Source organism: Thamnophis elegans, chromosome 8 (genome assembly GCF_009769535.1).
Source record: "Thamnophis elegans isolate rThaEle1 chromosome 8, rThaEle1.pri, whole genome shotgun sequence".
In the NCBI taxonomy this organism is placed as follows: domain Eukaryota; kingdom Metazoa; phylum Chordata; class Lepidosauria; order Squamata; family Colubridae; genus Thamnophis; species Thamnophis elegans.
In genome coordinates this window covers 30700501-30724050 of record NC_045548.1, presented here as the reverse complement: position 1 = coordinate 30724050, position 23550 = coordinate 30700501, and the positions used below count along the sequence as shown (strand labels likewise).

General features: G+C 37.8%; 1 protein-coding gene across 6 annotated transcripts in view; it reads left to right on the top strand.

The window, feature by feature from the left end:
* Nucleotides 1–23550, top strand: part of ZNF521 (zinc finger protein 521) — a 343353-nt gene that overhangs the window by 34443 nt on the left and 285360 nt on the right. For all 6 annotated transcript variants that reach the window (XM_032222498.1, XM_032222499.1, XM_032222496.1 and 3 more), the window contains one exon: nt 1188–1367. Coding sequence is in view for 4 of the 6 variants with exons in the window: in XM_032222496.1 (XP_032078387.1) it covers nt 1188–1367 (180 nt within the window). In the remaining 2 variants the exon portion in view is untranslated. The remainder of the gene's footprint in view (nt 1–1187; nt 1368–23550) is intronic.

Below are 23550 nucleotides of genomic sequence, written 5' to 3'. Positions count from 1 at the left end.
TTTGGGAATCTGAGCTGAATATCTAATAGTATGGATTGTGTACATGCTGCTTTCCAACAAATGTTTAATGATCTCTGGGTCAGTTTGCAATAATTAAAGACAGTTATCTCTTTTCCTTTGTCAATTATAACCTAGTAGTATTTTTAACTGCTAGACTAATATAGATGCAAAGACTGGAAATGCACTTACAAGTAAATTTGGTAGTTTTGTTAGCATATGTGACCTTAAAGCAACATAAGATGTAATGATTTTTCAGATAAAGAGCTAGTTGCAGAAATTATGCTAAAGTAAGATTTTTATGTATTTGCATCTTGCCTTTATTATTTTTACAAATAACTCAAGGTGGCATCTCTATCGTTTTCTCTGTTGTATTTTTTGAATGAGCTAATAGTGTTATATCCTGTTTTTAAATCAGGTGTCTAAGGTGAGTTAGGTAAAGTTCTATGTAGATTTTCTTTATACAAAAAATTTGTCACAATCTGTTTCAGTAAACTATATTTTGTACTAAACTCATTCTTTCTATTCCTGATTTGGAGCTAGATTATCTGGTGGATCTTTATTTTACCTTATTAAGACAAATAATGATGCAAAATGGCCTCTAGAGCAAATTATTCTCTGCAGATTAGCGCATCCTTATTTAATTAGTAGACAGGTTAAATCATTCTAGAACAATGCATCGATTTTTAATTTTCTTTGGCAATAAAAGCTGTTTGTTCGGCTTTTTATTAATATCAGTTTCATTCTCATGGCAGCAAGTTAGTTCCAGCATTAAAAAAAGTTAAAACCTGGCTTTATTCCCTGAAACTTAAAAAAAAAACGTTTTCATTATATTGTGCTGCATTGTAGAAAGGATTTATTCTTTTAAGTTATTCAAGTGATGAAAAGCCCCCAATAGTTGCATTAAAGTTGACAAAATTAACTGTGACAAATGGAAGCATTCCTTTTGCAGAAGGGAATGCTATTTGGGAAGAAAAGTAATTGAGAATGGAAAGGATAGATGCTTCCTCTGTTTATTGAGCTGTAAATTCTAGCATAATGTTCATGTTCTGAAGCCTCGAGCCAAAAGTATTTTTGTACCTGTTGAATAGCTTGAACAACAGTAATACAACAAATCCACCCAAAGTCCAATTTTTAAACAGGATTGTTTCTTCCCAAACTCTGGAGTCACAATCTTAATTTTCTTTCAGATCTGAACTGTAAACTAGAAGACAGGACAGATGATGGAGATTTGATAGATTGTAAGAAAAGACCGGAAGAAGGGGAGGAATTAGAGGAAGAAGCTGTGCACAGCTGTGACAGCTGCCTCCAGGTGTTCGAGTCATTGAGTGACATCACAGAGCACAAGATTCATCAATGTCAACTGACAGGTAAACAATACTTCCCATTTTGTATTTGCTTACACACTTTTTTTTTCTGATTTTAGGATTCTTCTTCAGTGATGCTTCTCTTAATTCTCTCCGACCTTCCTTATTATTTTACTTTAAAAAAAGCACTTAAGAAATGGTCAAGTAAAGATTCTCAAGTAGGGTTGGATGAGTTTAATCTTCATTTAGTCTTGATTGTTTTTCTAACCTATTCCAGCTTCGGTCCTGTATTTTATAGACTGTCTACTGAGAAAATGGCATAGAATATTTCTATGTTTGCAAATCTGACATTAGTGTGAATGTATTTAGGGGTGCCATGGTGGCTCAATGGTGAATATACTGGGCTGGAAAACTGGCAGCCCAGGTTTAAGACCCAAGCACCATGTAACAAAGTGAGCTCCCATCCTCATCCCAGGTCCTGCCAATGAAAGCATGCAAATGCGAGTATATAAATAGTACCATTTCAGTGAGAAGGTAACAGCACTCCACAATGTCATGCCAGCCACATAACCATGGCAATGCCTTCCATTGGCTCAATGGCCTTGAAAGGGTGATGAACACACACACACACACACACACACACACCTATAGTTGACAATGATTAGTGAAGTAAAATCCTCCGGGATTCCTTTTTACAGCTACATTTCATGTTTAAAAATGGCACATGGGAAATTGTTGAGTGCACTTTGGGAAAGAATCAACAGAATATGATAGAAAGCATTCTAATACACTGGGCATTATGGACTCATGAAGGATTGTGCTCCCCATAAGAAATAAATGGTTTCATTTTTTTAACTTATGTGAATTCTAAACAAGTATATTTTGATTGTTTCTTAGAAATACTAATGTGAGAATTGATTTGAACTCATTTGATTAAGGTATGATAGGCATTTTGATCATGAGACATATGCCTTAATGTGCTTTTTCCTTAACACTTTTTTGATATCAGGGAAAATAATCAAGATACTTGCATACAATTTAAAAAAAACATATCCCAAAGCAAAAAGAAAAGCATTGGGCATTTCCAGGAAAAAAAGGATATGAGAAATTCAGGTATTTCAGCATCAACTTGATGTTTAAAATTAAAAATATGTGGCTCAATACTGGCAGCAGCCCTTCAGTTAAATAAAACAATTCCCTATAGAAATGAATTTTTTTTCATTTACTTATAAAGAAGTTCATATCTGACTAAGCTACTGAATATTGACCAGAGGTGACATGTTTACACTATCTTCAGTTATAAATTATTGTCCTGGAATGAATTATATGTGATTATTAGTTTACCAGATCATATGTACAGTCTGATAAAACCTATAATTATGAGCATGAAAAGTATCATTATACAGAGCTCTTGGCAACAGAGCATCCACATTTAGTTCTTAATAATTTTACTTAAAAAGAAATGTTTGATCTGGGAATATATGCTGCAAAAAGCTCTAGTTTCAGATAAAGGTAAAGGTTCCGCTCGTACATATGTGCTAGTTGTTCCCAACTCTAGGGGTCGGTGCTCATCTCTGTTTCAAAGCCGAAGAGCCAGTGCTGTCCAGAGACGTCTCCATGGTCATGTGGCAGGCATGACTAAACGCCGAAGGTGCACGGAACGCTGTTACTTTCCCACCAAAGGTGGTTCCTATTTTTCTACTTGCATTTTTATGTGTTTTTTAACTGCTAGGCTTGCAGAAGCTGGGACAAGTAATAGGAGCTCACTCCGTTATGCAGTGCTAGGGATGCAAACCGCTGAACTGCCGACCTTCTGATTGAAAAGCTCAGCATTTTAGCCACTGAGCCAACACAGCCCTAACTAGTTTCAGATAGAATATACTAAATAAGTCTAGATGAACCAGTTCTGTATCTCCATAGTAGTTAGACTATGAAACCTACAGCTACTTCATGGGTGATGAAACAAAACATATTTAAGTATCTTTGCCAAGAAGAAGCTAATGACAGCACATTTCTTTCCTGTTGTGTTTATGTTGCTTTTCGTGCTTTTAAATAATACTTGAAACAAGGTGGTGTACATCACACTTTCCTTTTCATTTCAGGATTTTGATATATTCAGCAATTTATTTAGCCAATTCTCATTTGTTCCTGGTAAGATGTTGATGTCTGTGGGAAGGCTTTTAACATATCTCCTTCATTGTTACATTGTTTTGTTAATGCCTTCCAATCAGTCATTTTGTTTGTCTTCCTAGACCACAGAGGGATGACTGCATTCATTTATTTATTTTCTGACGAAACCTTTGTAATTCCATAATGTATGTCACCTGAAGTTGGGTGTTCAGCTGAATGACTGCTAGCAGGGAAGTGAAGCAAAAGGAGAAATTCCTGGAGCAGTACTCCTTAGATACTTTACCCCAGGTCATGCTTGAGGGCAGAACTTGCCATACTAAATGAGGGTTAACATGGTTCTGCCACTTCAGTAAACATTTTTCAAAGACAGGGACTGACTCCCCTAAAAAGCCTTTTGTCTCAGTGGTTTGAAAAAATTCTTACGGCTGATGGGTACAAATTAAAATAATTGAAAATAAATTGGAGGATTTAATTAAGCCTTCCTTACTAAAGCCTTATTCATCCACTCTCATTTTTGAAATAACATAAACTTAGAAGATATATTTGTTTTAAGGTGGAATACAATTATCTTCTGAGTTAGGTTTTAAAGATTCTGTGCCTATTTTTACCTACTGGCAAATTTTTTATGAAATCAGTAATGTAAATACGTAAATATAATATTTATTGCCAAAATGATACGCCCCAGTGTTCTGGAAGATGGTTTAAGTGTATGTCAAGCCCAGTTAGAAGATGCAAGAAGAAAAGATATAGGTGCATGAATACATTGTTGTCTACAATTTATATGGTTGTTTTCCCAATGAACAATAAAAGAGGAATGAATCTTTAGACCCAGAAGCTCAGTTTTGCACTTAATACAATATTTCTGCATACACTTCTTGAGTCCATAAATATCATGGAATCTTATGTGAATGACAGTCTAATGGTCATAACAGAAAACTGCTTGAATTAGGTATGCTATGTCTGTCATGCCACATTTAAATTTTTAAAAACCCGTTAATATATATTGATAATGTATTACTTAACAAGGGACTCAGTGGCTAGGATGCTGAGCTTGTCGATCGAAAGGTCAGCAGTTTGGCGGTTCAAATCCCTAGTTCTGTGTAACGAAGTGAGCTCCTGTTACTTGTCTCAGCTCTGCCAACCTAGCAGTTTGAAAGCATGTAAAAAAGGCAAGTAGAAAAATAGGGATCACTTTGGTGGATAGGTAGCAGCATTCCTTTGAGGCTTCGGCATTTAGTCATGCCAACCACATGACCACAGAGACAGCACTGGCTCTTTGGCTTTGAAACGGAGATGAGCACTGCTCCCTAGAGTCAGGAACAACTTAACATTGATTTTGTGACACGTGGAGAGATGGCCATCTTTTCCCGACAAGTAAACTTTATTTAGTTTGAAACTTTATATAGATTTAGAATAAATGTTTTCCAGCATTAGTTAAGTTCTAATTCAAATTTATACAAAAATGAATCAGCATGATTTACTGTCTCCTGATTTTGTGGATTTTGGAGGGGTGAAAGGCAGTGGCACAAAGGCAGTGGCATAGATGGTGTTATTGTTCATATCTCATTCTGAATGAGCTTTCTCTGGTGAAACGTGACCGGAAGCCCCTGAAGACTTTTTTACTGGCCTAAACTTTCTTCAGAGTTATCTAACACGTAACATTTTGCTTGTCAGAAGGTTGCAGAAGCTGATCACATGACCCTGGGACATTGCAACTGTCGTAAATATGAATCAGTTGCCAGACATCCATATTTAGATCACATGACCATGGGGATGCTGCTATGGTCGTAAGTGTGAAAAAAGGTCATAAGTCACTTTTCAGCACCGTGTAACTTTGAATGGTCACTAAATGAGTGGTTGTAAGTCGAGGGCTACCTGTATTAGTGTCACTGACAAGTTATCAATGACTGTTCTCTGGCCAGGCCAGTGTTTTGATCCAAGTTGCTTTTCTTGATTCTAGCCCAGTATAAACTAACATAAAAATCAAATTTTAATTAAGGAGATTTGCTACAGTTATACCTGAGATGTGTTTATATATCATACATATTTTGTTTATACAAAATGTATAAAATGAAAATAGTTTTCTGCATTTCATCAACTTTTCCCTTTTGAGAATTTTAGAGTGGTATAAAAATATTTTTTGAACTTAAATGTTGGTACCTAAAACTTTCCCATAAAATATAGCCCTACAGTTTCCTTTTTGGTACACATTAAGGTTAAGGTCTAAATGCTTTGCACAACCCAGTCAAATACTTGTCTACGAAAGTGACCTTTTTGCAGAATATGTTCACTGCACATAATGAAAGAAACAAAGATCAAATCTCTGCCAAGATAATCCAAACTGTATGCCAAGAAAAGCTGAATCTAGCAACCTGTATGAATGATGTAATTTTTTTTTTACTTCTTCTAGAGCAGATACTAAAATATTGCTCTTTACTCCCAGGGCTAACTTTCATTTCTCTATCTTGTGAGTTATTATCAAGCACTGGGCACAGTTTTGGAAATAAAACTTCAGGCTAAAGTCTTGGATTTTTTAAAAAAAATGAAATTGTACTTTAAAGAAATTTGGTACTGTAGCTATTCCAAAAATTATACTGAAAATACTGAGGACTATTTTCACTATTAATGATATTCAAATGTCATAGATTCCACCAACAAAAATATGTGGTTAAAACATCAAAAATGCAATTGTTTAATATGCATTACTTTAAATTAGAAAGTAAAGGGTTAATGCAGCACCATAAGGGCAGTAATCATATTAACTGTATTTAATTAATTTGTTTTCCTTTTAAAATAATCTGAAAACAAATCAGTATAAGTTTTGTCCAGACCGTAGTTGCTTTTGGAAGTGTCATTCAAAGGCCAAACATAGCCCCAAAGTTGCACAGCGCAGTATGCAAAGTATTCCGAAAACTAGAACTCATATGTGGATTCACGAAGTAATATTAACACGCAGGCATACAAATATATTAAGAAGCAACTACTGAAGATGATACTGCTGAGAGTTTTCAACAAATTTATACTGTAATTCCAAAATGGCTGATGATTGCAAAACAAAAAACTTTGTTTAAAGGACGTTGTGTTTTTAATTCTTTATTTGGATTGAAAGGTCACCATACCTAGTATGGGATGTCAGCTGGGAATAGTGTAAATGTAACAGAGATCTCTGACCTGTTAATAAGCACCAGAAAGGAGATAGGTATCACTCCACAATGTGCCCTAGGGGTCCTTTCCTTTTAAACTTCAAGCAGTGTAGCTGGAACTGTTCAACTTTTTATTTCTTTCAGTTTTACCTTCAGGGGAAAATTGATCGATTTGGAGATGATTATTCCATAATCTCTGAATCTTTCTTTTTCCACATTGCACTGGGAATGCATTGAAGCTTAAAAGGTGGTATGTTACCTCTGAGCGTTGTACAGTGAGCCCAAATAATGTATGGGGGACAAAAGTCGTCTTTAAACAAAACCGGTAGCAAATGTATTTTGAAGTATAATATTCATAATTCATACCAAAACTGTATCTTGAGTGTGAAAAACCTGTTACCATTTAAACATCCTTCTGATAATTTATATTGTAATGTTACGAGATAATAGCATGACTTATAATAATAAAACTTGAATTGTGAATCCTGAAATGTTACATAAACCTTTGGTGCCAATAGCGGTATATCCAGTATTGCATAAAGTGATGGAGCTCCTGCTTCTCGAAACCCGAGGGCCATGCTATGGGGTGAACTCCTGTTCTTGCCCCAGTTCCTGCCAGCCTTGCAGTTCGAAAGCATGCAAATGCAAGTAGATAAACAGGTACCACTTCAGTGGGAAAGTAACAGCATTTCTAGCGCTTTGCTGTATAGTCAGGCTGGCCACATGACCAAAGAAATGTCTTCGGACAGTGCTGGCTCCTCATCTTAGAAATGGAGATGAGCACCACCCCTTAGAGTCGGACATGACTGGACAGGGAAATCTTTATCTTTTCACCTTTTATATTTGGGAAAAAACAATTTATGCAAGGATTAAAAATAAACTTTCTGAAATAACAGAGTTTACCTTGATTTATGTCATCTTTTGATTCACTGTCTTCTCAGAAAACAATTTTTCAGTATAGACATGCTATACGTTTCTAAATCCTTAAGTTGCAAAATATATAGTAAGAATGAAAAGGTGTTTGTGTATGATTTTTGGAGTAAGGGAAAAACAAGGAAAATAATGATTTACAGAAATGTCTGTTTTTTCTGTGCTTTTCTAACTGTGGATGGAAATAGTGTGTTTCATTTGTTTTTACTACTACATTCCAGCAGGAAGTCCAGCTTAATGACTAGAGGAGGGTTGGATGATCCCTGTGGAGAAGGCATTGGAAGGGGTCATATTTTTCAAACACAACACAAATCCTTTCACCAGATAAAAAAGTTAACAAATAGATAAGAGGGACTAGCAGATTCTTGTTAATTACATTCTTTTAATGAAACCAAAGATTCAGCCAAATATATGCAAGTTTGAGACAAATGCATTGTAAGAAAATCAATGCAAAAATATTCTGGTATGCACACTTTTGTGCAATCTAAAATATAACTCATCTTTGATACACACTTTAAAATGTCTGAACTTTTCAAAATATTCAGACACTCAGATTAAATTTATCTTTCATCCTGAAACATTTTGAAAATATCAAAATATTTTCACTTTGATTTTTGGGTTCAAACCATTTTGCAGACAAAACAATGTTAATCTCTATCCCCAAACTGATTAGACCAGGTCTTTCTGTATCGTGTGTGTGTGTGTGTGTGTGTGTGTGTGTGTGTGTGTGTGTGTGTGTGTGGGGCGGGGGGAGCGGGGGGGGTGGTTGAATTTTTTTTCTCAACAGAAGAAATCTTTCACAAGTTGAATACAGACTTCTTAAGTATACTATTTCTTTTACAAATTCTAAACAAAGTTAATCAAGTTATAGTCTACATGTATTGGTAACTGGGGAAAGATTTCTCTGTTTGAATATTGAGGTAAATATGCTTTAGGGATAAGTATTAAAATCAATTTATTTAAGTTGTGCATATAGTATTGCTTTATATACAAGTTATTTGCACATACTCAAACATGAAATAAAGTTATTCACAGCATAACTTTACTTTGTGCATCTTTATGTAATTCGTGTCTAGATTAAGTGCATTGGATTGCTCATTGCTCTCAGAATTGCTCATTGTCTCTGTAATGCAATGTTCAGTTTTAAAAAACAGTCTCAGTCCACCATTGACCCTTGCACTGAAATACAAAAGAAACTTTGCAGAGTGATTATATCTCTTGGGTTTGAACTGGGAAACTTATGGCTAGAGGCTGGTATCAGACCTTGTGAACTTTTTGAAAATGTTCACCAAGGCTTCAGAACAATGAAATAATGAAACCGACTAAGAAAATTTCCAGTAAATACACAGGTCTTGTATAAATGTAATTTAAACATATTTTCCCCATATTCCGGACTATCTTCTGCTTGCAACATATTAAAAAACATAAGCTGTGAATAATAAGTGATATTTCATGTATCTGAATTTGCACTTTATCCATGGTAGAGAATCTACAGGTTCTGTTGGGGGGGAAAAAACACCATCTTTTTTTTTTTTTAGTAATATTTTTTTTTCATTTTCATTTTCATACACTCACATGTATACTGTGCATAGCCAACACCATACAGTATTAAGCAATAATTACAGCAATTACTCTTGTCAACAATACCCCAGAAAATAGAAACCCAATATACTTCTTCCACTCTCCATACACCTCTTTCTTCCACCCCCTCCAACTTTCTATCTCCCTCCATCATTTCCCTCTACCCGACTTCCCCTCCCCCTCTACCACTCCTCTCTCCAGATTCACTCCCCCCTTCCTTCTCCCCTTCCCTCCCACCCTCTCTCCCATCCCTCTCTGCCCATCTTTCTTCTTTCCCACTCCTCCTCCCCTTGGTGTATTTCCACTATATGTCAATGTACTTGGCTTATCCTATTTTTAAAGAGAGATTAAAGAAAAACAGTATACATGTGAAGTCACATTACATTGAGATCTAACACATCGTGTCTAACCTAATATATATCCCTCCCTCCCCCCACCCTCCCCCCCAACACCCCACCTCCTACCCCCCCGACTTCCCAGAACCCGTACACAGTATAGATTTTTAACAAACACAGTCTAAAATATATTGAGAAAAAAAAAGAAATAAAAAAAAGTTAATAACATCTCTACATTGATATTAGCTTCTTCTTGCTAAGCTAACTTTGAACAATTTAAGTCATTCCTGATCTTAAACATAGGCTATCTGGAATTTCTTAGTCCCGTATTTGTTTTGTATATAGTCAATCCATTTTTTCCAGTATCGTTTATATCTCTCATTTGAGTGGTCTTTAAGATATGCCGATATTTTAGCCATCTCAGCTAAATTTGTAACTTTCAATGTCCATTCTTGAGTTGTAGGCAGGTCTTCCTTCTTCCAGTATTGCGCCACCAACAGTCTTGCTGCCGTTATTAAGTGCAGAATCAACTTAGTCTCTACCGCTGTAAAGTCAGTACTTATACCTAGCAAAAATAACTGAGGAGTAAACTTTATCCTTCTTTTAAAGATATTTTGCATAATCCACCATATTTTTATCCAAAATGCCTTAACCTTTTGGTAAGTCCACCATATATGAAAATATGTAGCATCAAGAGAACCACATCTCCAACATTTGGGTTGTGAATTCGGATACATAGAAGCCAGCTTTTTAGGATCTAAATGCCATCTATAGAACATCTTAGAAAAATTTTCTCTCAGGTTTTGAGCTTGTGTAAATTTCACATTTCTTACCCAAATTCTTTCCCATGTATCCAACATTATGGGTTCTTCAATATTTTGAGCCCATTTTACCATACAATCTTTAACTAGTTCTGTTTCCAAATCCATCTGTATTAATACATTATATATCCTCTTTATATGCATTAAACTTTGGTCTCTTATTTGTTTAAATAGATTATCCTCCACTTGGATAAAACCAATTTTTTGATCTATTTTCCACCTGGCCTATAATTGCCCATATTGGAACCATGTTTGAACTGCCTTCTCCTCTTTCAATACCTCTAAGGGTTTTAGTTGTAGTGCCCCCCTTTCCAAGATGAGGAGCTGTCTGTAAGTAATTCTATCCTGTTTTTGTGCTATATTCATATTTTCAATTGCGTGTCTAGGAATTGCCCACCTGGGTATCTTGTCATTTAATTTATATTGGTATTTTTTCCAGACCCGCAGTAAAGCATTTCTTAAAATATGACTTTTAAAATTCTTATCCAATTTTTTGTTGAATAACAGGTAAGCATGCCAACCATATACCAGATCGTGTCCCTCAATATTCAATATTCTATCATTAGTTAAATGAGTCCAATCACTAATTACAGATAGTGCCACTGCATCATAATATAGTTTTAAGTTAGGTAGTTTCAAGCCTCCTCTCTCATGTACATCTTGCATTATTTTCATCTTTACCCTCGGCTTCTTTCCTGCCCATACAAATTTGTTGATACCCTTCTGCCATTCTAAAAGATTCACATCTTTTTTAAGTATAGGTAACATTTGGAAAAGAAATAAAAATTTTGGTAAGATGTTCATTTTCACTGCCGCTATCCTACCCAACAAAGATAAGTGCAATTTCTCCCATTTTTTCATCTCTGTCTGTATACTATGCCAAAGTGGTTCATAATTATGCTTATATAATTTCCCATTTGAAGTTAAGATGTTAACTCCAAGATATTTGACTTTTTTAACTACCTCACATCCTAGCATCACTCCTAATTCTTCCTTTTAGATATAATAGCGTTAAAGCTATTTATAGCTAATATTTTTTGTTTTTCCTAAATTTATTTTAAAACCAGACACTTGACCATATTGATTAATTGTATTCATTAAGACCATACTGGATTCCTGTGGTTGTTCCAATATTATGACCAAATCATCCGCAAAAGCGCACACTCTGTATTCTTGCTGCCTAATCTTGATCCCTTTTAGACCATCCAAGCCCCGTATTTTATTCAACAATACTTCCAAAGTTATAATAAACAATAATGGGGACAAAGGACAGCCCTGTCTTGTACCTTTTCCAATTTGAAAAGAGTCTGTTAAGCTTCCATTGACTATGATTTGTGCGGTTTGCTGTTGGTATATTGCTTTAATTGACTATAAAAAATTATCTCCTATCTGCATTTTTTGCAATATCTTCAACAGAAATTTCCAGTTAACTCGATCAAAGGCCTTCTCAGCATCCAAGAATATAAACGCAGCAGGGATCTGGTTGTTCTTTCTCAAATATTCTAAGGCATTAATAATTAATCTGACATTACTTTTCATCTGTCTCCCCTGTATAAAACCTGTTTGGTCAGTGTGTATCAATTGTTGAATGACCAGCATTAACCTATTTGCTAGTATTTTAGTAAAGATTTTATAATCTACATTAAGTAATGAAATAGGTCTATAATTTTTGGGTTGGGTAGTATCTTGATCTTCTTTGGGTATCAAAGATATAAACACTGTCTTCCAAGATGGAGGCACTTTACCTTCCGTTTGAATCATATTAAATAATTCTCTAAGAGGTTCTACCATTTCTAACTGTAAATTTTTATAGTAAACCGCTGTCAAACCGTCTGTACCTGGTGCTTTCCCTAACTTTAATTGCTTAATTACCTGCAAGATTTCCCCGAGGTTATTGGTTGATTCAATTTTTGCCTGTGCTCTTCTCTAACTGAAGGTATTTTCTCTTTATCTAAATATTTGTCTATATCTAGACCATTAATTTTATCCCCTTTATACAGTTCTGTAAAAAATTCCCGAAATGCCTTTTGAATCTCTTCCTGTTGAAACACCTCCTTCCCTCTGTAAATCAGTTTAGATATATTTCGAGTTTTCCTTTTTTTCCTAATCTGATAAGCTAACCATCTGCCAGGTTTGTTTGCATTACAAAAAGTATTGTGTTTTGCATATAATAAATTAGTGGCTACCTGGTCAGAGATCAACATGTCAAATTGAGATTTTAATATGGTAATAGCTTCCTTAACCTTTGTATCGCCTGGGTTCATTGTTAACTCCAACTCTTTTCTCTTAATCTCCTCTTCCAGTTCTGTTCGTTTTAACCCTTGTTTATTTCTATGTGTCTTATTTATATTCATCAGCACTCCTCTCATATACGCTTTGCTTGCATCCCATACAAATTCCATAGATGTACCCTTATTCACATTCAAAACAAAATAGTCAGATAACAATTTTTTACAATTTTTCATATCTAAATAAGTTTTCATTCAATCTCCAAGACTTTCTTGCCTGCACTACCCTTCCCAACTCCATCCAAACTGGGTTATGGTCCGAAAGGACCCTAGCTGCAATCTTTGTTTTCTTGACCCTAGAAAGCAAATCATTAGTGGTTAGTATAAAATCAATCCTTGAAAGGGATTGATGCCTATCAGAGAAGAAAGTGAAATCATGTTGCTCTGCATTTCTTTCTCGCCAAATATCTCTCAGTTCAAAGTCATCCATGATGTCAAAGAAAGGTTTGGGTAACTTTGCTCGCATCTTAGTATTTGGGCGAGAAGTCTTCTTATCTCTCTTAGTGTCTATCACTCCATTCCAATCATCCAATAGTATACAGGAACTATAATCCCACTGTACTAATTTAGCATGAAGATTTCTATAGAATCCATCTTGCTGTTGATTGGGGGCATAAATTCCCAAAAGTAATGTCTTTTTCCCTTCTAGGATTAGGTCTAAAGCAATATATCTTCTGAAGGGATCTGCTTCAATTAATTCAGCTTTCATGTCTTTTCTTAAGTATACAACTATACCATTCTTCTTTTCCATAGCAGAAGCTACAAAATGTTGACCAAGTTTTGAGTTAATCAGATATTTTTGATCAGTTGATTTGATATGAGTTTTTTGTAAACAAATTATGTCATTCTTGAACTGTTTAAGATAGTGAAATATTTTCTTTCTCTTCTGTGGAGAATTCAATCCATTGACATTCCATGTTAAAATCTTAGTTGTCATCTCTGGTTACCTGAAGCTTTTTTAGAGCCTCCTGCATGGCCTGTTTAACCTTTGGCCTAGCTCCTCCCACTGCTTCTGTACTTGTTGCTGTAGCTCCTTGATCGATGGCCGGTGATTGTTGAAGTTGTTGCCTTTTAGCTTGTTTCTCCATTCGTCTAGTAATCATACGGCTAGGTCTTTGTTCCATAACACCTTGCGCTTCTAGGGGAGAAAGCTGCTCCATCTTATCTGGTAGTTGTGTAATTTGCTGTCTGTCTTGTCCTTCTTGTGGTCTTTCTCCAGGTCCAGATGATGCAGGATGTCCAGCCATCAAAATATTATGGTAAAAATCTCAAGCTTTCCATACTGAGTTGAGATGATATCTTTGCCTATCAAATGTAAATATAATACCAAATGGTGCGTCCCATCTGTACTGTATCTGATGGTTTCTAAGTTCTTCGACTAAAAAAGCGTAATCTCTCCTGGCTCTTAGCATTTGAGGTGGTATCTCTTTCAAAACAGTCAGATCTTGACCCCCAATTTGGAGCTTAGTGTTAAAAGACTCTTGCAATATCGTGTTTCTGAGCTCTCTTGTAGTAAAATATATAACAATGTCTCGAGGAAGCTGCTTCTGCTTTGCAATCCACAAATTAACGCGGTAAATTTTGTCGATTTGACAGTCAAACTTAGCCCCCGGTCTTCCCACCAGACAGTCAAAAGCTTCTAAAAGAATCTGTTTCAAATTCTCCTGTTTCTCTTCACGCAACCCCCTTACTCTTAATGCCAGTTCCATTTGCCTGTACTGTATCATAATAATTTCTTTCTCAGCATTTTCAACTTTTTGTTGCACCACCTCTGTTTTCGCAGTCAAGTTGGTATTAGCTTCAGTAAGATCCTCTAGACTATCTTCAATTCCAGAAACATGTTCTGTCAGTACAGTTACCAGCCCCAGCATATCATCCTTAATCTTAACAACCCTGGCTTCAATCTTATCATACAGCTCCTCTTTAAGTTCTTTTATCTCCTCTTTTATCTCCTGTTTTATCTCCTCTTTAAAGACTTTAAGTTTATCTTCCACTTTAATTGTCAGGGTGTTGATAACCTCACTCATTTCCCTCATGAATAATTATTTTTTTAGCAAATCGCCAGCAGGGGGCATGGAGAGCGGAGGCTGCGACTTTGTACTAAGTATTGGAGATGTGCTTCGGGGGGGGGGGGGGTTCATTGCCATTTTAAGCTTCTCTATATTAGAGATATATATTAGCAAGATTGATAAAAGACAGTCTTATAAAATGAAACTAATTAGTAAAAATCTGCTGGCCGGCTATGAGGCAAAGTGATGATTCACTCCCTTCCTTTGAAGTTTTATAGCTGTTCTTCACAAGAAGATTAGAAAGGTAAACATTGTTACGGAGAATTCATCGTCGCCATTTTAAAAGCAAAATTAACGAAGGAAGATCTTGTAAAAATGAAGCTAGGATTTAAATAAACAAATGAAGTTCTCGCATACAAACTCTGCTTGTATTAAAATCAAATAGTTCAAATATTGTTCTAAGTGGGAGGATTCTTCGAGCTGCAAAAAGCAGCTGGAGATTCCGGCACGGAGATGGTTCTGCTTCGGCTGGCCCCCCTCTCTTCGCAGACAGAAAAACTGCAAAGATCAAAAGGGCACTTTGCCCAGCTGGACCTCCCTCCTTCCCTTCTTGCCTGAAGGATAAGGTACCTGTCAGATGTCTGATAGACGATCATCTAAACAGATAACGCGACCAGGAACTCGGGAGCAGCTCTGTTAAGCTGCTACCATCAGCAAGATCCCGCCCAGGAAGTCCGAAAAAACACCATCTTTTGAACAAGTACATGTTTGAGAAGATGATAGCGTTAAAGCTTTGATTCTATGATGCTCATTAATATCCATTTCGATATTCATACCAAATATAGTATTAGTTCCGTTAGTTGTCACAGTGGCTTTTGATTTCATAAACTTTATATTGCCCTTAACTATCTTGCAACACTGGACCTTGGGAACACTATCTTTCAATAATTCTGGCCCCTTCTGACAGTACGTTCAGAAGGTGATATTGGGAGACTATTATTCCATATCTGACATTGATCAATAGTGTACCATAAGGCTTCAACTATGTCCATCCTTGTGCTGAACATGGGCCATACCAGTGAATATCTGTGAGCAGAAAAATGTTTATGTAGAAGTATATTTATTATTATATTCAGTAATTTAAATAAATATTTATTTCTGCAATTTTTTCTAATTCTAGAGAGGCATATAGTTAATGTTTTATTATTTTTTTGGTATTGTTGAAACAAAAGTTGAAAATTATATCCTGAGTTATCTCTTGGATATTGGGATAACAGTGCAGATTCTCTTCTGCTATGAAAAATATATTTTTATGCAATAGAAATGAAGTTTCAAGCATTGTTTTAAGATTTATAGCACCATACTTGTATATATTTGAGCAAATATGCTGTATCAATCATACCAAAATGATTGTTACTTTGTTTTTACTTTGCCTATCAAAGTAGAGATTTCATTGGTTTACTTTATATATTCTTTATATGTTCTATTTTGATCAATTTGTTATGATTTCAATTAGAAATTACTCTGGTAAAATGAATCAGTAGAACTAATGACATTCCTGTCTTCCATTTATTTGCCTATAATTTTTCTTGAGAGAAATTTCCCTTTTCCTCTGTATCTTTTCAATCGTGACATTTAGTTTGTAGGTTCCTGCCCAGATAAAGTTATCTTTTGCTTGTGTTACTCTGGTGCCACTCAATAAATCATGCAACATCTGTGTCATGGACTGAGTGAGTTGCTTACTTCTCTCCCCCGCCTCCTTTCTGACATTTTCTTTCTTGTTTGTTTGCTAGTTTATTTTTTTGTTTCAGTATTTCTCTAGGGACCAACAGATTGAATATGTCCCCAAATCAAGCTATGATTTGACTCCCAGGGTCAGTTTTGTGATGTGTGAAAGTTGTTTGCCCTCAGAGAGACAAAGAAAATTAGTTGTGGATTAATCTGCTTTGACTCCTTCAAAGCAAATACTTAAATCCAATTGTGTTTCTCTTGGGGCACTGTTTTACTAAACCACAAATTATACTATTCTTTCTTAGAAAAATGTGATAATCATTCTTTCAAGCTGGTGTTATGTATAAAAATCTGGACTTGCATCACACTTTTATTGCTTTAGGCATGACAAACAAGCCATACTGGCTGCATGCAAATCACTCATGCATAGTCTTTATACTGTCTGAAAGGGAATTTGTTCATATGTTATGTACTGCTCTTCAATTGGAGTTTTTGTAAACAAGCCCCATCACTGCCATCTGGAATGAGAAACTAACTCTGCACTTCGTTTTGCCTTACTGGCTTGTCATCTCTGCATCCAGTCTGACAATACTAGGAATAGCCACTTTTTTTTTTTTAAAGAGAAGTTTTAAAAAGAAAATCATTTGGCACACATATGAGCACATAGTGTTTACAATGTGAGATTAACCAACTGCATGGTTATGTATTGCTATTTAATTATGGCAAAAAAAAATTAATGTGCTAAAGGAAGTAAGAGAAAGTAGCAGTTTTTCCTGGCCAAACAAAGGCTTGTGGGTATTTGGACTGCATCACTGGGAAAATCCGGGCTTGGAAGGTCTCTGAAAAGTATTCAAGGAGCAGTAAATAGCACAGAAAAGGATATGGGTGCATTTGTATGTGAGCATGTGCATGTGCAAAATATAATATATGCAAGCTAGCATGGGAAAGCAAGAAACTTAATCAAAACAGAATTTTCCTCTACTAAGGCTTAAGATGTTTCCATGCTTTCACCTGGCTAATCCCCAGGGCACTGAAAGAACACACATACTTGCTATCCTGACCTCTTCTGCTTAGAATTCAAATATCCGAATATGAACATAGACACATGTACACACCTGTCTATCATATATTCTTGTTTCCATAAGACATTCTGTGGGGACCACATTAGGGCAGTTGTGTGAAATTTTTGCTCTTTAGTTGCTGGCTATCACTTTGCTAAAAAGAAGGAAAGGTAGAAATTATAATTTCTTAGCATCAAGCAGGGGATTGAACTAGATGACCTCTAAGTTCTTCCCATCTCTGTGATTCTATGAATAGATCCACATAGACAAGTCAGGTGCCTGGAAATTGCCTGTGAAAGCAGGAGAGATCTACCCTTATGTGTATGTATGAGCAGTCATCTAAGAGATTGCAAAACGAAGTCATGCTTCTCAGTTCCCCATCTGTACAGATACAGAATGGTATAAAGTGAAAATCTATGAAAGGTTGTTTCATCACATTGAAGCCCATATACTTCTAAGTGGACAAATATACTTGTGTTATTTTTAGTAATAATGACAAAATAAGATCTTTGAAAGACATTTTATTCTATTTTTCATTGTATCCTGTATGGATAGCACGGTACTTTTAGAGGAAGTATAGCTTTGACAATTGCATGCTTCCAAAATATATACTCTCATACAATTTACGCTGAGGCACTATCACACAGGCTAATGGCAATAACATGGCCATGGAGCCTAATCCTACTTGGGAAGGAGTACATACTTGCTTCCTGGCTTTTTAACACCTATATTAATGACATAAATGAGATTTTGGCCAATCCGGAGTTTCCTCTTCCGTTTTCTGCCAGTTGTAATGTCTTTTTTATTTATGCAGTTGATGAAACCATTCCCTCTATTTCAAAAGTTGAATTATGTTAGAGTATCATTGATCTATTATAAGTGAGAACACATGGAAATACACCACTCAAAAACTAAAGATCTGGATTTTCAATACAACACTTCAATCCCTTGGCTAGATGGATGATAAATGAAAGAAGTACCGTATTTTCATGACCAAAAGCCGCACCGGATTATAAGCCGCAGTATCAATTAACGTTAATTTTTCAAACTTTTTCCACATATAAAGCGCACCGGGTTATAAGCCGCACATTTCCCGACGCTTCTGGACATCTGTTGCAGTCGCGAGGAGGAGCGGAGAAGAACGTGAAGGTTCTTGGCGCTCCAGGAAGCCGCGAAAGCAGTTGGGAGAGGCGCACGGCTTGGTTTCTCCTCCCTGGACGTCGCAGCAGCAGCCCCAAACTCACCGATCTCAGTGTTTTTCACATCGGGGTGTGCTGCAAGAGCATGCCCCGATGCGAAAAACACAGAGTTCGGTGCGCTTGGGGCTGCTGCTGCGACGTCCAGGGAGGAGAAACCAAGCCGTGCGCCTCCCCCAGCTGCTTTCGCGGCTTCCTGGAGCGCCAAGAACCTTCGCGCTCTTCTCTGCTCCTCACAACTGCAATAGATGTCCAGAAGCGGCTTTTGGGGCTAATGGGGATTGGATTTCCAGCTCGATAGCCCCTGCCGCTTCTGGACGTCTATTGCAGTTGTGAGGAGCCGAGGAGAGTGCGGAGAAGAGCGCGAAGGTTTTTGGCGCTCCAGGAAGCCGCGAAAGCAGTTGGGAGAGGCGCACGGCTTGGTTTCTCCTCCCTGGACGTCGCAGCAGCAGCCCCAAACTCACCGATCTCAGTGTTTTTCGCATCGGGGTGTGCTGCAAGAGCATGCCCCGATGCGAAAAACACAGAGTTCGGTGCGCTTGGGGCTGCTGCTGCGACGTCCAGGGAGGAGAAACCAAGCCGTGCGCCTCCCCCAGCTGCTTTCGCGGCTTCCTGGAGCGCCAAGAACCTTCGTGCTCTTCTCCGCTCCTCACGACTGCAATAGATGTCCAGAAGCGGCTTTTGGGGCTAATGGGGATTGGATTTCCAGCTCGATAGCCCCTGCCGCTTCTGGACGTCTATTGCAGTTGTGAGGAGCCGAGGAGAATGCGGAGAAGAGCGCGAAGGTTCTTGGCGCTCCAGGAAGCCGCGAAAGCAGCTGGGGGAGGCGCACGGCTTGGTTTCTCCTCCCTGGACATCGCAGCAGCAGCCCCAAGCGCACCGAACTCTGTGTTTTTCGCATAGGGGCATGCTCTTGCAGCACACCCCGATGCGAAAAACACTGAGATCGGTGAGTTTGGGGCTGCTGCTGCGACATCCAGGGAGGAGAAACCAAGCCGTGCGCATCTCCCAACTGCTTTCGCGGCTTCCTGGAGCGCCAAGAACCTTCGCGCTCTTCTCTGCACTCTCCTCGGCTCCTCACAACTGCAATAGACGTCCAGAAGCGGCAGGGGCTATCGAGCTGGAAATCCAATCCCCATTAGCCCCAAAAGCCGCTTCTGGACATCTATTGCACTCGCGAGGAGCGGAGAAGAGCACGAAGGTTCTTGGCGCTCCAGGAAGCCGCGAAAGCAGCTGGGAGATCTTTTTCCACATATAAAGCGCACCGGGTTATAAGCCGCACTGCCGGTTTTGGATCAAATTTTAGGATTTTCAGTGCGGCTTATAGTCGTGAAAATACGGTATTAATCAAATCTTGGTTTTAAATGTCTTTCAAACATTTAGGTGCTCATTTTCAATATTCTATCTACTGGGCAACAAGAGAATTATCCATAAGTGCTCCCAAAGTGTCTCTGGCACATCCTAAATATATAAGCTGGTATAGAAATAATTTGATCCAAGTCGCCATTAAGTTATTCAAGATTGAAGTTATAGATTGGTTGCTCTGTGAAAGTCAGGTATATTTCTATAAGAAGATTGAAAATGTTGACTTTGTATAATCTTATAGTACCTAAAATTATAGTAAATACCTTTGCCTGACATATAATGCCTTAATGCAACTAGAATTTGGCTGTGGTAGAGAGTAAGGAAGATGACTTTGTCAGAGATATGCATATAGAATGACGAGAAGCAAAAAAAAAGAGCCGTTTGTTGTTTTTTTGGTCTGGTCTATCTAGTGGGTTTAAGAGATGAATATATTTTGAGGCCAGTGTAAGACAGTGTAAGACAGTTCAGGTCTTTGGCAAAGCAAATCTTTTGAAGGATTACTTTCATTCCTCTTACCCCAATTGATAGATTTAAATCTAACCATGAAGGCAGAGAGACAAATCTGATATATTGTGTTCTATCAATACCAGCCTCACTTAAGGCTTTAATAAAACATTAGTTTTATTAAAAGAATGGGTGAAGGATTTCAGTATTCAATTAGATTTGCCATCATTTCCTTTCTATATTTTGGTAGAATTACCTTATTCTCCTGGACTTTCTCTTGTTATTTATGTGGGATAATGTATACTCCACAAGAACAGCCTTTTTTCTTTTGACCTGAAACAAAGCGCTACCCATCAGAGTGGCAATTGGAAGATATTTCAGCCTTCCATATGAATGAAAAGCTAGCTGAGTGACTTTGGGTCAGTCACTCTTTCTCATCCCAAGTCATTTCACAGGATTGTTGTGGGGAAAATTGGAAGAGAAAGTGGTGTTGGATATGTTCACCAAGTTTAATTATTTGTAAAAACAATAAAGATGGAGTACAAATAAATAAAAATAAAAATATTCAAATATAGAGGTTGAATATATGCTTTGTGTTCTATTTAAGTGCCAATTTTATATGGAATGATGATCAGAACTTCTAATTCCAGGTATTAGAAATGTAAATCTCCCTCATAATAAGATAACTACTTTCTTTTTAAGTGATTAGATTTTTGATGTATCAAGACAGAGTGACAGCAATAATTTTATATGTAGCTTTGGTTTATAGAATCAATGATACAGGGTGCCTTCCTTGTAGTTTTGATCGATTGGCCTTTCATATAACTTTTGTATAAGTTTAATATGTGCTTGATTAGTTGGCTTTGGATCATAAATTAATATACTATACAATAGTATAAATTAACACTAATATAAATTTATAAGTATTACATTTAGGTTTATTTGATCAAAACTGGTCTTCTTTTAATTTAATTTAATTAATCTAATGTTTATATCATTCTCTACCATTCTCTTATAGAATCTTGAAGTATAAAATGTTATTATAAAACAATTTACTGTGATTTAAAAAAATTTCTCTAGTGGAATATAGGGAAATCATATTATACTATACTATGTTTTGCTTGTGGCTGTACTGGTTGTATAAGTTAACAGGAGTTTTAGATATCACTCTCTTGGACCCCTATAAATCAGAATATAAATCTAATAAATAAACAATACTCAAGTTTAAGTTCAGGTTATGGATATAATTCACCATATCAGAAGTCATGAATTTACTTTACAATTTACAATTTAAACAACCAAATCACCAGACTGCAAAAATTGACTTCCCTTTACCTTCAAAAAGGAAAGCATGAAAACCATGGTTTCTGCAATTCTGTCTAGTCCTTTATAATAGGTCTGTTCAGGAGAGAGGAATGGCTTAGAATGGAGTAGTCAGCAACATTCTAAGTAGCTGAAGAGCTTCTTCCCCTCTAGAGATATTTTTTTCTGAATTTTTTTCCTCTACATTTCCCCAGCCTATTTTTAGACTCGCTCATTCTTTTGCTAGCTTATCCTGCTGAAGGAAATTCACTCCCATTCTATGTATCTAGTTTATTTTGGTGAAAAGGAAAGGTACTAGGCCTGTTTACCTGATTTCTTCCCAACAGCCTGTTCGCGTGGAAACAGACAAATAGAGGAAAGCTCCGCTTAATGAAATTTTACAGCTCTTTCCAATAATTATGTCTAGGTGGCAATTCATAATAATTCGTAATTTAATGAGTTTATATGCCGCCCAATCCTGGAGGACTCCGGGCGGCTTACAAATACGAAATAAAATAAAATTACAAATAGGGGAGAGAAACAAAAACAATTTAAAAAACACAACATACATTTGGCTTAGCTGGGGGTTGGACCTGATCAGCAACCCCAGGCCTGTCGGAACAGCCAGGTTTTGGTGGCTTTTTGGAAGGCCGTGAGCGTGGGAAGAGTCTGGATCTCTGTTGGTAGCTCGTAGATGTTGAATAGGAGGGGGGACAGGACCGAGCTCTGTGGCACCCCATAATTGAGGGGCCTAGGGGTCGACCTCTGTCCTCCAACCAACACCGACTGCGACCTGTCTGAAAGGTAAGAGGAGAACCACCGTAAAACGGTGCCTCCCACTCCCACCTCCCCCAGTTGTTGCAGAAGGATACCATGGTCAATGGTATCGAAGGCCGCTGAGAGGTCAAGAAGCACCAGGATAGAGTAATGTCCTCTATCCCTGGCCCGCCAGAGATCATCGGTCAGCGCGACCAAAGCAGTTTCGGTGGAGTAACCAGGCCTGAAACCCGACTGGAAGGCATCAAGATAATCAGCTTCATCCAAGGACCGTCAGAGTTGAAAGGCCACCACCTTCTCAACAACCTTCCCAACAAAGGGGAGGTTGGAGACTGTACGATAGTTATTAAGAATAGCTGGATCCAGAGAAGGTTTCTTAAGGAGGGGTCTCACCACCGCATCCTTCAAGGGCTGCAGGAAAGATCCTGTAAAGAGGTGTTAATAATTCTCTGGAACCTCCTCATGTAACCTCCTTGCTGGCCGAAACCAGCCAGGAGGGACACGGGTCCAGTAGGCAGGTGGAGGCACTTACCGCTTCCATGGCCTTGTCCACTTCCTCAGGAGTAATAGGTTGGAACTTGCTCCAAGAAATCCGATAAAGGCCCACCCCCGGCATCTCGGCAGGAACTGCCCAAGTGGAGTCCAGGTCTGTCCGAATCTGGGCGACTTTGTCCGACAGAAACTGAACAAATTCCTCAGCTCTTCCCTGTAAGGATTCCTCTGCACCCCTCCCCTTCAGGAGGGAGCGAGTAATCCTAAACAGGGGGGGCAGGCGAGATTCTGCAGACGCAATTATCTGGACTCCTTTCAGTCCGGTTTCAGGCCTGGTTGCAGCACGGAAACTGCTTTGGTCGTGCTGATCGATGATCTCTGACGAGCCAGGGATAGGGGTTGCTCCTCTATCCTTGTGCTTCTTGACCTCTCAGCGGCCTTTGATACCATCGACCATGGTATCCTTCTGCGACGGTTGTGGGAGGTGGGGGGTGGGAGGCACCGTCCTCCGGTGGTTTCTCCTCCTACCTCTCGGGCAGGTAGCAGTCAGTGTTGGTCAGAGGACAGAGATCGACCCCTACGCCCCTCAATTATGGGGTGCCGCAGGGTTCGGTCCTGTCCCCCTTCCTATTTAACATCTA